The 12802-nt window shown below is 36.3% G+C and overlaps 1 protein-coding gene across 4 annotated transcripts in view; it reads left to right on the forward strand.

The window, feature by feature from the left end:
- Positions 1–12802, forward strand: part of HMCN1 (hemicentin 1) — a 495740-nt gene that overhangs the window by 382785 nt on the left and 100153 nt on the right. For all 4 annotated transcript variants that reach the window (XM_053909192.1, XM_019426820.2, XM_019426835.2 and 1 more), the window contains 5 exons: positions 2579–2729; positions 4545–4739; positions 6240–6353; positions 10535–10722; positions 11912–12008. In XM_053909192.1, coding sequence (XP_053765167.1) covers positions 2579–2729; positions 4545–4739; positions 6240–6353; positions 10535–10722; positions 11912–12008 — 745 coding nt within the window. The remainder of the gene's footprint in view (positions 1–2578; positions 2730–4544; positions 4740–6239; positions 6354–10534; positions 10723–11911; positions 12009–12802) is intronic.

Here is a 12802-nt window from a genome sequence, read left to right on the forward strand (position 1 = left end):
ATTTTTCAGGGTTTACCATTGGTTCTCTAAAATGTGTGCCCCCCAAAATACCAGTTTTTGTGTTCCATATCCTTTCTTCTTTCATTCTTCAGATAAGCAGCCCTACTTCAGTAAAAAAGCACTTTTGAGAAAATACACCAAACACATTGGTCATGTTAGCCACAATAAGTTTTAATAGATTCTTTGAGTTATTTATTCATGCCTTAAAGGGTTTTTTAGCATAGAAAATTTAAATTATATTATTTTTATTTAAGTGATATAATGTTAATAATGATTTAGTTCCCAAATTATTTATTGAGCACATACTATTTCCTGGGCACGATTTAGATTCAGGGGATACAGCTATGAAGGAAACAGACAAAAGTCTCTCCTGGTGTGAAGTTTGGGGAGACAAACACTAAATAAACAAACCAGTGCAGCATATAATGTGCCAGAGGGGGTAAATGTTATGGAGAAAATTCAGTCAGGAAGAAGAATAGTAAATATGCTCTCTTATTTATGTAGGGAAGACCTCACTGATAAGGTGATATTTGAGCAGAAACTCAAAGAAAATGCAGGAAGCAGACATAAAATACCTGAGGGGAAGATATTCTAAAGTAGATAGAATAGCAAGGACAAACATCCTGAGGCATTTTGGCTGAAGTGCAGTGATCCATGGGAGCACAGCAGTTGTGAGCAAAAGATTAATGGGGAGACAGATCATACTGCCTTGTAGACCAGTTGGCCTTTATTCTGGTAGGAAGTTACTAGAAAATTTTAAACACAAGAGCAATATGATCTGACTTAAGGTTTTAAAAGGGTTACATTGGCTTCCATATTGAGAGAAGATAGAAAGAGTGGTCCAGAAGAGAGATGGTGATTACTTGGACAAAGGTGGTAGCAGGATGTGAGGGAAAACTGTAAGACAAAGATGAGTCCAAGATTTTGCATAAGATCAATAGGAGAGTGAGTTTAGATAGGTAAGAGGTCCGAGGATTAAGCCTTAGGGACTCCAACATTTAGAGGTTGTGGGGCAGAGAGTGAAGTCCCCCAAAAGATGGGGGGGGATGTTTTTCAAAATGAACACAAATTAAATAAAAACTGAGAGAATTGATCAGTAAATTTAGCAACACGGATGTCATTGGTGATTCTGACAATGTCATTTTGGTCAAGTGGAGATTGTAAAAGTCTTATTGGAATAGATTCAAGAAAAGATGCATAGAAATGGAGACAGCATATGTAGAAAACATTTTAAAGTCATTGGCTATAAAGGGGAGTAGAAAAATGTGGAGTTAGGCTACATTCTAAAGACATTTTTTTTTAATGGGGAAAATTCTAGTATGTTGTATGCAGATTGAAATCATCCAGTGGAAAGAAATCATTTGATGATGATTCAGGTGACAGAGGACATAGTTGTTGGAGAGGTGTCTTTGAATAGACCACAGGATGCTCAGAATGGACAGACCAGTGTTAACCAAGGTTAGACTTTTACCAGGGAAATAAAATAAAGGGAAAGAAGGCAAAAGGAGTTGAGGGCTTATGCAAGGAGCGATTGTCATAATAGACCTTCACCGGGTCAGGAAAAGAGTGAGTGGCAGTGAAAAGAGGTCTGTGGAGTGTGAGTCTTCCCTTGGGACCAAGAATTTATTGGAGTTGGGATGCTAGAGGAAGTAAGTTAGGAAGTTAGGAGGTAGTGGTCAGAGAGTGAGAACTTGAAAGTGAGATTATAAAGAGATGTGGTTACTGGTAATTACAAGGGCAAGTATGACTGGCTGAGTGGCTGAGAGAGGATTGGGGACAAAAAATTAAAGGAGAAGAGGTCAGGGAGCTGAGAGCACACAGCATTGGATAACTGTCTATGTGGGTGTTGAAATCACCAACAATTACGAGAAAAGTATCATTAGAAAGAATGACAGTGAGCCAGGAGCTAAAGCCTTGAAGGAATAAGAGGGAACTTAGTGTAAATGGAAATGTTTAGAAGGCAAGAAATGTTCTATTAAGTGTAGGTGATGTTATTAATAAAACATTGTAATATAAATATCTGTAAGTTAGTGTGCCATGTAAGTATAGTAATACTTTGAATCAAACACTGTAACATAAATATCTCTAGGTTACAAATTTCCATTTATGAAGTAATAATGTTTCTGAATGACCAATAAGTGATATTTAGATCAAATGAGAATATTCATGCCCCCAATCTTTCATTTAAAAACTCTGAAATTTTCTACAGAATTATAGTAAAAGATATGCTTTTTTAGTACAATGTGGAATCAGCTGATAAATAATTTTTTCCAACATGGATAAATAGATATGGTATGTAAGAATGTTTTTTTATCATACAATAGATTTGATATATAAATGTACCACCCGGAAATAACCGGGCACAGATGTAAAGTATATGAGCAATATTTTCAACAAATAAAAATGTGATTACTCAAAAAGTTTGATTAAAGTAAATTAATTAAATTATTGTTATCTCGAGTATTTCAAATGTAATTTATTTTTATTTATTAAAGAATCCTAAAAAGTATCAGCTGTATGGTCTCTTAGAGGATTTATTAGAATACTTCATGGTAACATTATTATAATTGAATCACAGCCTCTTAAATCAGATGATCATGTTACTATTGCTGCAAATGGACACACACTTCGAATAAAGGAGGCTCAAATATCAGATACTGGACGCTATACTTGTGTAGCATCTAACATTGCAGGTGAAGATGAACTGGATTTTGATGTGAATATACAAGGTAATGATAAGATGCTTATTGTGTGTAATTTAACTTATATGATCTATCAAAGCAATGAAAAAGAGATTCGACTTTATTTTACTTTTTTTAATATAATTTATTGTCAAATTGGCTTACAGATAACACCCAGTGCTCACTGGTTTATTTTAAATACCTATCTTTCTGTTGACAATAAAAAAAAATTCGTTATTGAACACTGGAACTTGAGAAATTGAGGAAGAAATAACACATTATTCAGGGTTACTTCTATTATTTTTATGTTTCCTTCTGGTATCTTTTTGTAAGGTATACTTCATTTATAAATTAGGGCCACATGATACAGACTTTTCTATTACATGAGCTTTCCCCTAATATTTTTTTTCATGAAGGTTTTGTTTGATAGCACTTACATGGAAGGCAAGAAAGTAGTAAAGTATGGAATTTTAAATGGTCAGACTTGAAATTGAATGATGATTTAGGCTCTTACAAACTTTTTGACTTGGGCAAGTTACATAAATATTTTAAGCCTTGGTTTCCATGTTTTGAAATTAATGCCTTAATTTAAAAGGGCTCCTGGGTGGCTCAGTCATTTTAGAGTTCAACTCTTGACTTTGGCTCAGATCATGATCTCACAGTTGGTGGGTTCGAGCCCTGTGTCAGGCTCCACACAGTCCTAAATAACATAAAATATGTAAAAGTTTCAGGCGCTAGGGTGGCTCAGTCAGTTAAGCAACCAACCCTTGATTTCGGCTCAGGTGATGATCCCACTGTCCTGGGATCGAGCCCCATGTTGGCTCCACACTGAGCATGGATCCTACTTGAGATTCTCTCTCTCTCTCTCTCTCTCTCTCTCTCTCTCTCTCTCTCTCTCTCTCTCCCCCCCTCTTCCTCTCCCTCTCTTCCTCTGCCCCTCCCCTGCTTGCGTGCGAGCGTACACACTCTTTCTCTCTCTAAAATAAAATAATAAAATAATAAAATAAAAAAGTATGTAAAACTCTTAGAAAAACGTTTAAGAAGTGGTACCTGCTATAGTTGTTGATATTGTTACTTTTGTGCTTTTATATATGCTTTTTATAACATGCTCTTTAATAATGTACCCGTTTTATCAGTTAAGTATTAAAATATGTATTTAACTACACTTCTATTGTTGAATGTCTAGGTTGTTTCCAAGTTTTCACTACTCATGTGATGCTTCACTGAACATCTTTATACATAAAACTTTTGGACATCTGTGGTTTTTCATAAGTTACTAATAGCGGAAATTTTAGGTCAAGTGTTGTACACTTTTTTAATACTTTTGATGTGCAGGAAAATTGCCTTCTAGAAAGTTCATGCTTGTCCCTCAGAAATGTTCGAGAATGTCCTATTATTTTTGCTAATGCAGTTATCAATCCTGATTGCATAACTTCTTTAGTCTTCTTAGTAAGACAAATCATTGGCAAATGATCTCTGTTGAGCTGGAATTTTTTTAATGGTTCCTCAAAATTTAGTTTTTCCCACTATGATCATATTCCTAGCCATGCATATTATGGCATATCTTCCCTGAAAATAGGCCTCTTCATCTTCTAAGACCTTTAACAGGGAGAGCAAAGCATGAGCATGGCATTTTGAGCCCCATATTTCTTGTTCTTCCACATGAAAACCAACTCTGACTCCTGTCTACTACATTTTTTGGCTCAGGACTTGAGTTGGTAGGTGTGTAAGTACTGGAAAATATTTTCTCATTGTCTAATTTATTACATTTACAAGTCATTCTTGTGAAAATACAGCCAAGATCTTTGTTTAATTAACCCGAGCATTCACATGTGTCTAACATGTCGTGTCTTTCCTCCATAGTTCCTCCAAGTTTTCAGAAACTCTGGGAAATAGGAAACATGCTGGATGCTGGCAGGAGTGGTGAAGCCAAGGATGTGATCATCAACAATCCCATTTCCCTTTACTGTGAAACAAATGCTGCTCCTCCCCCAACACTGACATGGTACAAAGATGGCCGCCCTCTGACCTCCAACAATAGAGTGTTGATTCTACCAGGTAATGATGGCTATGAACCGAGTGAAACGTGGGGTCTTTGCCAAGTGTGTTTCTCCTTATTTATTAGTTCAGTTGAGTTGATCAGCTTTCTGGCCATGTAATTTAACTGGCACAAGCTGCCAAATGCCCCTAGTATCTGTGAACCTTCAAGCTAAAAGAGTGTAGGCTGAGAATTTGACAATGGGCTGGCATACCTTAGGTTATTTTCAGATCTGCTACAGGATCATTCTATCAACTTAAGAAGTTCTTTGGTTTCCTTCACACTCCATGTCTCTAATAGTGTGATGAGATCATCAGTTTAGTTTCTACACATTATTAATGATAAATTCCAAAATCTGCTTGCAAATAGTTGCTATTCACTTTATTAAATGCATTTATCATAAATCAATAGTTATGATTATTAATTTCAAATATTTTAGTTATTGCATTGTTTATTGATGGAAAAGAAGATGTTTAAATTGTTGCGGAATTAATAACCTTTTCAAGGCTTCTCTTTTAACAAACATTCAAAGAAGCTTGTCAAAATTTACCAAATTGTACACTTAAGGTCAGTGTAGTCCATGGCCTGTAAACTTGATTTCAATGAAATAAAAGACTGTCTTGAAAAAATTTTTAAAAAGGTGACTAAATACAAGTGTTAGCTAAATGTTGTGATACATGATCTGAAATTGGATGTAGGCTTGGAGGAAAATTTTTATAAAAGATTGTAACAATAATGAAATTTGAATATGAACTGTGAGTTCAATAGTAGTTTTGTGTTGATTTTAAATCTCCTTATTTTGATCACTGTACTATGATTATATAAGGGATCATCCTTGTTCTTATGAAATACAGATTTATGAATATTTAGGGGGAAAAGGGCACCATGTTTCCAACTTACTCTCAAATGGTTCAGAAAAAAGATTGTATAAATAAATAAGTAAATAAATAAATAAAGTATATATAGAGAGAACTAAAATAAGTGGAATGAAATATAAATGGTAAACATAGGTAAAAATTTGTTACACAATTATTGAAACTTTGAGTTTGAAAATATATCTGTGAAATGTTTTAAAAATATGCACTTATTCTTTTAAATCTGTATGTATTATAATATACTTTATAACTTTTGCATCTCTGGCTCTTACTGTCTCAAACCTGTACCTGCCTCAAACATTGTAAACTTCTTTTACATATGTTCAAAACTGTAAAATTAAGAAGTCACTACATAATAACATTTCACATGGAATATGATGAGACAGAGGAACATTACCCTCTTGGGAAGAAATAACACGAGCTATTTGTCTCTCAGGAGATGTGATTCGTATATTGGATCACTTATCAATAATGCAGTGTTTGTTATAAAAATGGTATGTCAGATTAAAACTGAACCATTAGATGAAATAAGAACCTTGAAAGAAAATGTAAGGAAGTCATTAGACCTGAAAAACCGCATCTCTGTTTATGACCAGCGTTCACTCTAGGATTTAGAGAAGTAAATATATTGGGATCTGTTTTCAGGTGGGCGAGTGTTGCAGATTCCTCGAGCTAAAGTAGAAGATGCAGGGAGATATACATGTGTGGCTGTGAATGAGGCTGGAGAAGATTCCCTTCAGTATGACGTTCGTGTACTCTGTGAGTCTTTGTTGTGCATTCTTTCACTCAAAAAAATTTTTGGAGGAACTAATGTTTGCACGATGTTGCACTGAGCGCTTTAAAGACTGTAAAGATAATCAGAAAGTGATAGTGCTACTGAGGAATTAATTATCTTATACAAATTGAGAACACATTAGTTAGGACTCCTGAAGTGTCAGGTAACAAACTGGCTTCAACTAAAAAAAAGAGAATTCATTGACTCAGAAGGCGAAAGAGTCCCAGGGTAGATCTGACTTACATCATAACTGATTTCTGTGGCTCAAAAGAGGTCAAGCAGATTTAACCTTCCTCTTTCTCTTGCTTTTGTTTTTTTCTACTAGCATCACTCTCCAGGGGGGAGGGGATCCCCCAGATTGACAAGTTGGCCCCCAGGAGCTCTACTCTTACAACTTTCTAATTTCACATCCAAATGAAAGCCTTTTGTAGTATTTACAACTGAAGTCCTAGAATTGGATTTTCATGGCTTTAATTGGCCAAGCATGAATCACATTTCTACCTGTGAACCAATCATAGCAGCTAAGCGGGCTGTTTAAGGCCTAGTTTATGTGCCTATCTTTAGACTGCAGTGATCTCCATCTGAATGAATGAACTGAGAATGAAAGAAGTATTGTACCTTGAAGAGAAAAGAAAGGTGATGTCACTAGAAGCAGAAACAAGTAGTTGCTTCCATTAGAAGAGACTGATCTAGAGAGGTGGCAGTGGGAATGTACAGGACGCCATCAGCATGAAAGAGTTTAGATTTTATTCTGAGTGATTAAGAAAATGGTGGCAAGAATAACAAAAATAAAAGATGTAGGAAAACAACATTATTTGGGAAGAAGGAAGTCAATTTTGTTTTGGACATGTTGAATTTGGCATGTTACAAGATAAAGATACCTAGGTATAATATTGAAAGGGTCGTTGGAAATAAGAAACTTCAGCACAGAGAGAGACTGAACTAAGAATGTAGATTTGATAGTTATCCACAAACAGGTGACATTCAAGGGCATGAGATTTCCAACAGCAAGGCTTATAGATAGAGTAGGAGAAGATGAAAAGAAGTTTGTGGTGGGATTGTTAACAAGTAGGGAAAAGGAAAACAGAGTTAGAGAAGAAACAATCTGAGAAGTTCATGAAAAGCAGTAAACTACATACTATTCTATCACAGAATCCAAGGCATGGAAACGGTTATCAAGAAATGGATCTAGTATTGACCGCTAAAGCAAATTTAAGAAAAGTAAAACTGAAAAAGTCCATTTGGCTTTAAAACTAAGAAAGCATTGATATGATTCAAAAGATTGATTTAGATACTGTGGTATGGTACAAAGAAAGCCACAGGACAAAAGGATTAATCTTGAGCAACTAATCAGAAAGAAAACAAATATAGAGTACTGTTAAGACATTTTGCAGAGGATGGAAGAAATGGAGTAGAATTTTAGGACAAACAGCTTGTTTGAGAAAACATATTTAAGAAAGATTTGAGCTTGCTTATAGACCACAGAAGGTGATCCAACAGAACGGGACAAATTAAAATTTCAAGTGTGTGTGTGGATGGGGGAGGGTGGTGTGCAGGAATTGATGGACCAAGACCCTAGAACAGGTGAAAAATTCAATCTAGGAACCAAGACGGGTTAATTAGCCTTTCGTGGTAATGAATTGCCATTCATTGGAATGGTTAGGAGAGAAATGGGGAAATGCATATGAAATGTCTTTAGTCCTCTTCATTAACTATGAGAGCAAGAAAAACAGGGGCAGGGGTGTTTGGGTCTGCAGAAAACAGAGAAGTTTAGTGATTACCACCATAGAGGATGTGATGGACATCAACTGTTGAAATTAGAGCCATGTGGCTCAGTTATTCCTTTCTGCAGCCACCCTTCCTTCCACAGCATCCCCAGTAACCTGGAGGTAGAGGTAAAGTAATAATAATAATAATAATAATAATAATAATAATAATAATAATTAGTGTGCTCTATCTGGGTGGGGCGGGGTTGTGCCACAAGGTAAACAGGTATATATTGTGGAAGCACTGGAGGGCGGAAACTAGCGAGACAGAGCATGACCAAAATGACCCCTATGAGGTCTGGGCAGGGCAAGAGGGAAAATGATGGAATTTAGCTGATGGGTTGATTATAAGTGAGGAAAGATTAGAAAGGCTAGAGTTTTCAGTGCAAACAAAGAGCAGCTTAGGAAGGAAGCCTGAAAAGAGGTGGAAGAAAGAACACTAGAGTTCCAAATTCATATATTTGACAAGTATCTGTTGATTGCTCAATTATGTGCCAGGCACTAAGGACATAGTAGTGAATATCCTAGACATTGGTCCTTCTTCAGGGAGCTTATAACTTGCAAAGGGAAGAGGTGTTAATATTGAGTGGTCTAAGGTATGGCTGTCTAGGACTGGCTGACATGGAGTAGAGATGAACTAATTAGGGTTGGATGGGTCATCAAGATAGGTCTTAAAGTCTATGAGATAGTGGTAAGAAAAAAAAGAAAATCAGTACTAACATCACCAAGAAGAGTGAAGGAGTATCCTAGACCACATGACTTAATTTGACCTAAGTTTGGAAAGAGTTTAGGGCACAGTGGAAGAATCTGATAAAGAAGCAAGATAATGTGGTATTGGGAAGGACTGGGAGTCAGTTAAATTGAAATGGAACCTGGGGGGTGAGTACTCAAAGGTAGATGTTCATCCCTTCAGGCTATTTTAATTAAGAGGAAGTTGCACAGCATGATGGAGATAAGTTTAGAGAGCTGGAACAAAACGAAAAATATAAACTGTACCCAAAATTCTGTCTAAATTAGGGATGTTTCACAGTGTTTGAGGCTCACCTTCTATGTGCTACTCCAAGGTTCTCTACTGAGAATGATTCTGAATGGTGTAAGCCAGCTGATGGGTCAACACAGCTGGAGGAGCAGGTCAAAGAAAGAGCTCGGGACCTCCGGGACCTCCGGGACCTCCGGGACCTCCTGATCGTTCAGCCCCAGGCAGAAGTTGAGGAAAACATAGAATCTTTATGTCCCAACATCCCATTTGTTTAGTTTTCCTGGTATTGGGGTTAGTGACAGGCGCATTTAATCTGAAGTTCAAGTTCAGTTTTTACTAATCTGCAGTTCAAGTTATATTTTATGTTATCTAGAGTATAGTAAAAATCATAACTTTGAATGTGAAAATTTGCATTTAAAGTAACATTGAAATTCTAATATGTACCTTGTAGCCTTGGTTATTTTCTTTACAGACTTTCAGTGTAGTTTTTGAAAGACCCAAATACCACAGGACTGTATCTACATTAAATATATAGTCTTTACTGATTGCTAAAGTTATGGTACATTGTAAGAGAATGAAACAAAATAGCTAAGCTTTCCAAATAAAATAAAATGATTATTCACTTTGAAGATAAATTTTCTACATTTACAACAGCAAGCCAATACATGTGTTTCTAGTTTATGAAACATTTCCATTTTTTGAAATTTTATGGATAATGTGATTTTTCATAATGGATTAGTCTAACATAAGATAGCTATGCACCTGGATTCTGTGGTATTTTTTTAAATGCAAATTAATATATGTAGGAAAATCTAGAATGTGACTCCTCAAACTTTAGTGTACATCAAGATCACCTGAACAAATTTCTTGGCCTCTCTAAAGATCCCCATTGAAGAGGTCTGAGTGGGCCCCCCAAATTTGTCTCTAACCACACTCCCAGATGATGCTGATACCATGGACACTGAGGCTGCAGAAACACACTTTAAGAAGCCCAGATAATTCCCTTGCAAAATGAAACCAAATCTGTACATTCCAAATGCACTTTAAAGATGTAATTGATCTGGTTTGTCTAGGTGACCAGACTTAAATATTCATTCATGCAGATTCTACTTATATGTATGCTTGAAAACCCAGAAGGCATAGTGGAAGGGGCTGAGAGAGAAACAAGGTCAGATAATTTGGAGAAGGATTGGGATTGAGCTAAATGGGAATGAAAATCGTGGAAGAGGTTAGTCCAGGATAGGTAAACCCAAATTCACACCATTTTTATCATCACCCTAAGTTATTGGTGTAAAATGTTTCTTCTTCAACTTTGCTCTTCTGTTATCATGCCATACTTTTGAAAACTGCCACAAGATTAGAATAACTGAGAAAAGACCTTATCTCCTGTCATTATCTTTTTGTTGCAATCATTTATTAGTGCCACCGATTATTAAGGGAGCAAGTAGTGACCTTCCGGAAGAGGTCACCGTGCTGGTGAATAAGAAGACATTGATGGAGTGTTTATCCAGTGGCAGCCCCACACCAGAGAATTCCTGGCAAAAAGATGGACAGCCCTTGCTAGAAAATGGGCATCATAAATTTCTATCTAATGGAAGAATTCTTCAGGTAAAAGTAAAAAAATCTTATTTTTAAAAAGCTGTTTCACTTTGTATTTTATAAGAAGTCTTTTTCACTTTTAAAAGATACTTTTGTTGGTTTGTAAATACTATGTTTATAAAAATAACTAACCATAAGAAGAATGTAAAATAAAATTCTTTATTCTATACTCCCTACCAGAGGGGACCACTATTTTCTTTAAGTTTTTATTTAAATTCCAGTTAGTTAACATACAGGGTGATATTAGTTTCAGATATATGATTTAGTGATTCAACACTTGTGTACAACACCCAGTGCTCTTCACAACAAGTTCCCTCCTTAATTTGCATCCTCTGTTTAACCCATCCCCCTACCCCCCTCCCCTCTGGTAACTATCAGTTTGTTCTCTAGAGTTGAGTCGGTTTCTTGGTTTGCCTCTTTCTGTTTTCCCTATGATCATTTGTTTTGTTTCTTCAGTTCCACACGAGTGAAATCATATGGTATTTGTCTTTCAGAGGTGGCCACTATTACACTTTTGTGTGAATTCTTACAAAAATTGTCTGTACTTTTGACACATGCACACCCCTAAATTTACTACAACACGGACCTTGTGATAAAAACCACATTATAAGTAAATTATTATAATCCTTTCTGTAGTCTATTTCTGATGATAAAATCCCAGGTGGTGTAAGGTTCCCTGTAGATCAACACTTCCCCTGTATTAGTAAAGAATTGGTAATAAATAATGAAAACCACATAAATATCCCAAATTGCTGTTCACTAATGGCCATGTGTATATTTTTCTTGGGTGCCTTGGTGGCTCAGTTGGTTAAGCATCCAACTTAGGCTCAGGTCATGATCTCGCAGTTCATGGGCTCAAGCCCTGTGTCCGGCTCTATGCTGACAGCTTGGAACCTGGAGCCTGTTTCAGATTCTGTGTCTTCCTCTCTCTCTGCCCCTCCACACCCCCACCTCTCAAAATAAATAAACATTAATTCTTTTAATTTGCCTTTTCTGATTGGAAATCTTTGGAAATAAATATTTGATTGACCTAATAAAAGCTGGCATCAGCACTATTATGCACAAAAATTTCTTTTTCTTGTGCTCATCTGGTATTAATCAGAAAAGGTATGTGATATTTATTCTGAAACATAATGATGAATATGAAAAGTTGCTTTATTAAAAGTTTCAGTTGAAATGTCTTCATCTTTTTCCTTAGATTCTGAACACTCAAATAACAGATATCGGCAGGTATGTGTGTATTGCTGAGAACAGAGCTGGGAGTGCCAAACAATATTTTAACCTCAATGTTCACGGTAAGAGCTCAGTTCCAATAACGTTTCTTAGCATACGCTGGAAAAAGCATGAAAACTGTCTTTTGGATTATGTGGACTTCTTTTGTATTTTTCACTTGAACAATGTGTGGAGTCTGCAATTTATTCAATCTCCTGTGTTCTTCCCATCACAACCAGTAGGATTATAAAGTACAAATCTTCTAGGAAGCCTGTTATTATATTTTTTCAGTCCCTTAGGATAAACTAGTTACTTTGAAAGTGAAAAAAGAATCAAAATTTGAAATTCCCCCAAATTTTATGTTTTTATGAAGTTAGACCCAAATATAGCTCTTCTACTTATAAAAATTTACCCACTAACCCTGATTGGAACCAGTTTCTGTCCTCAAAAGTAGTGGGGCGCCTGGGTGGCTCAGTCGGTTGGGCGGCCGACTTCAGCTCGGGTCACGATCTCGCGGTCCGTGAGTTCGAGCCCCACATCGGGCTCTGGGTTGATGGCTCAGAGCCCGGAGCCTGCTTCCAATTCTGTGTCTCCTTCTCTCTCTGCCCCTCCCCCGTTCATGCTCTGTCTCTCTCTGTCTCAAAAATAAATTAAAATGTTAAAAAAAAATTTAAAAAAAAAAGTAGAATTCATGTTGAGTTATATCCTCTAGTACCATTAGGTATACTCCCTGGAAAAGAAAAAGTCATTTGGGTAGTTAAATAATTCTCAAAATCCATCAGTACACCTATATGCTAGACACTGCATAAATACTAATATTTTGGTAAAAAGCTACTGGGATACTATTTAGGCAAGTGTGGAAAAAAAGAAAGCAGTT

The sequence above is a fragment of the Panthera pardus genome, unplaced genomic scaffold (assembly GCF_024362965.1).
Source record: "Panthera pardus isolate Hobbes unplaced genomic scaffold, ASM2436296v1 HiC_scaffold_21, whole genome shotgun sequence".
In the NCBI taxonomy this organism is placed as follows: Eukaryota; Metazoa; Chordata; class Mammalia; order Carnivora; family Felidae; genus Panthera; species Panthera pardus.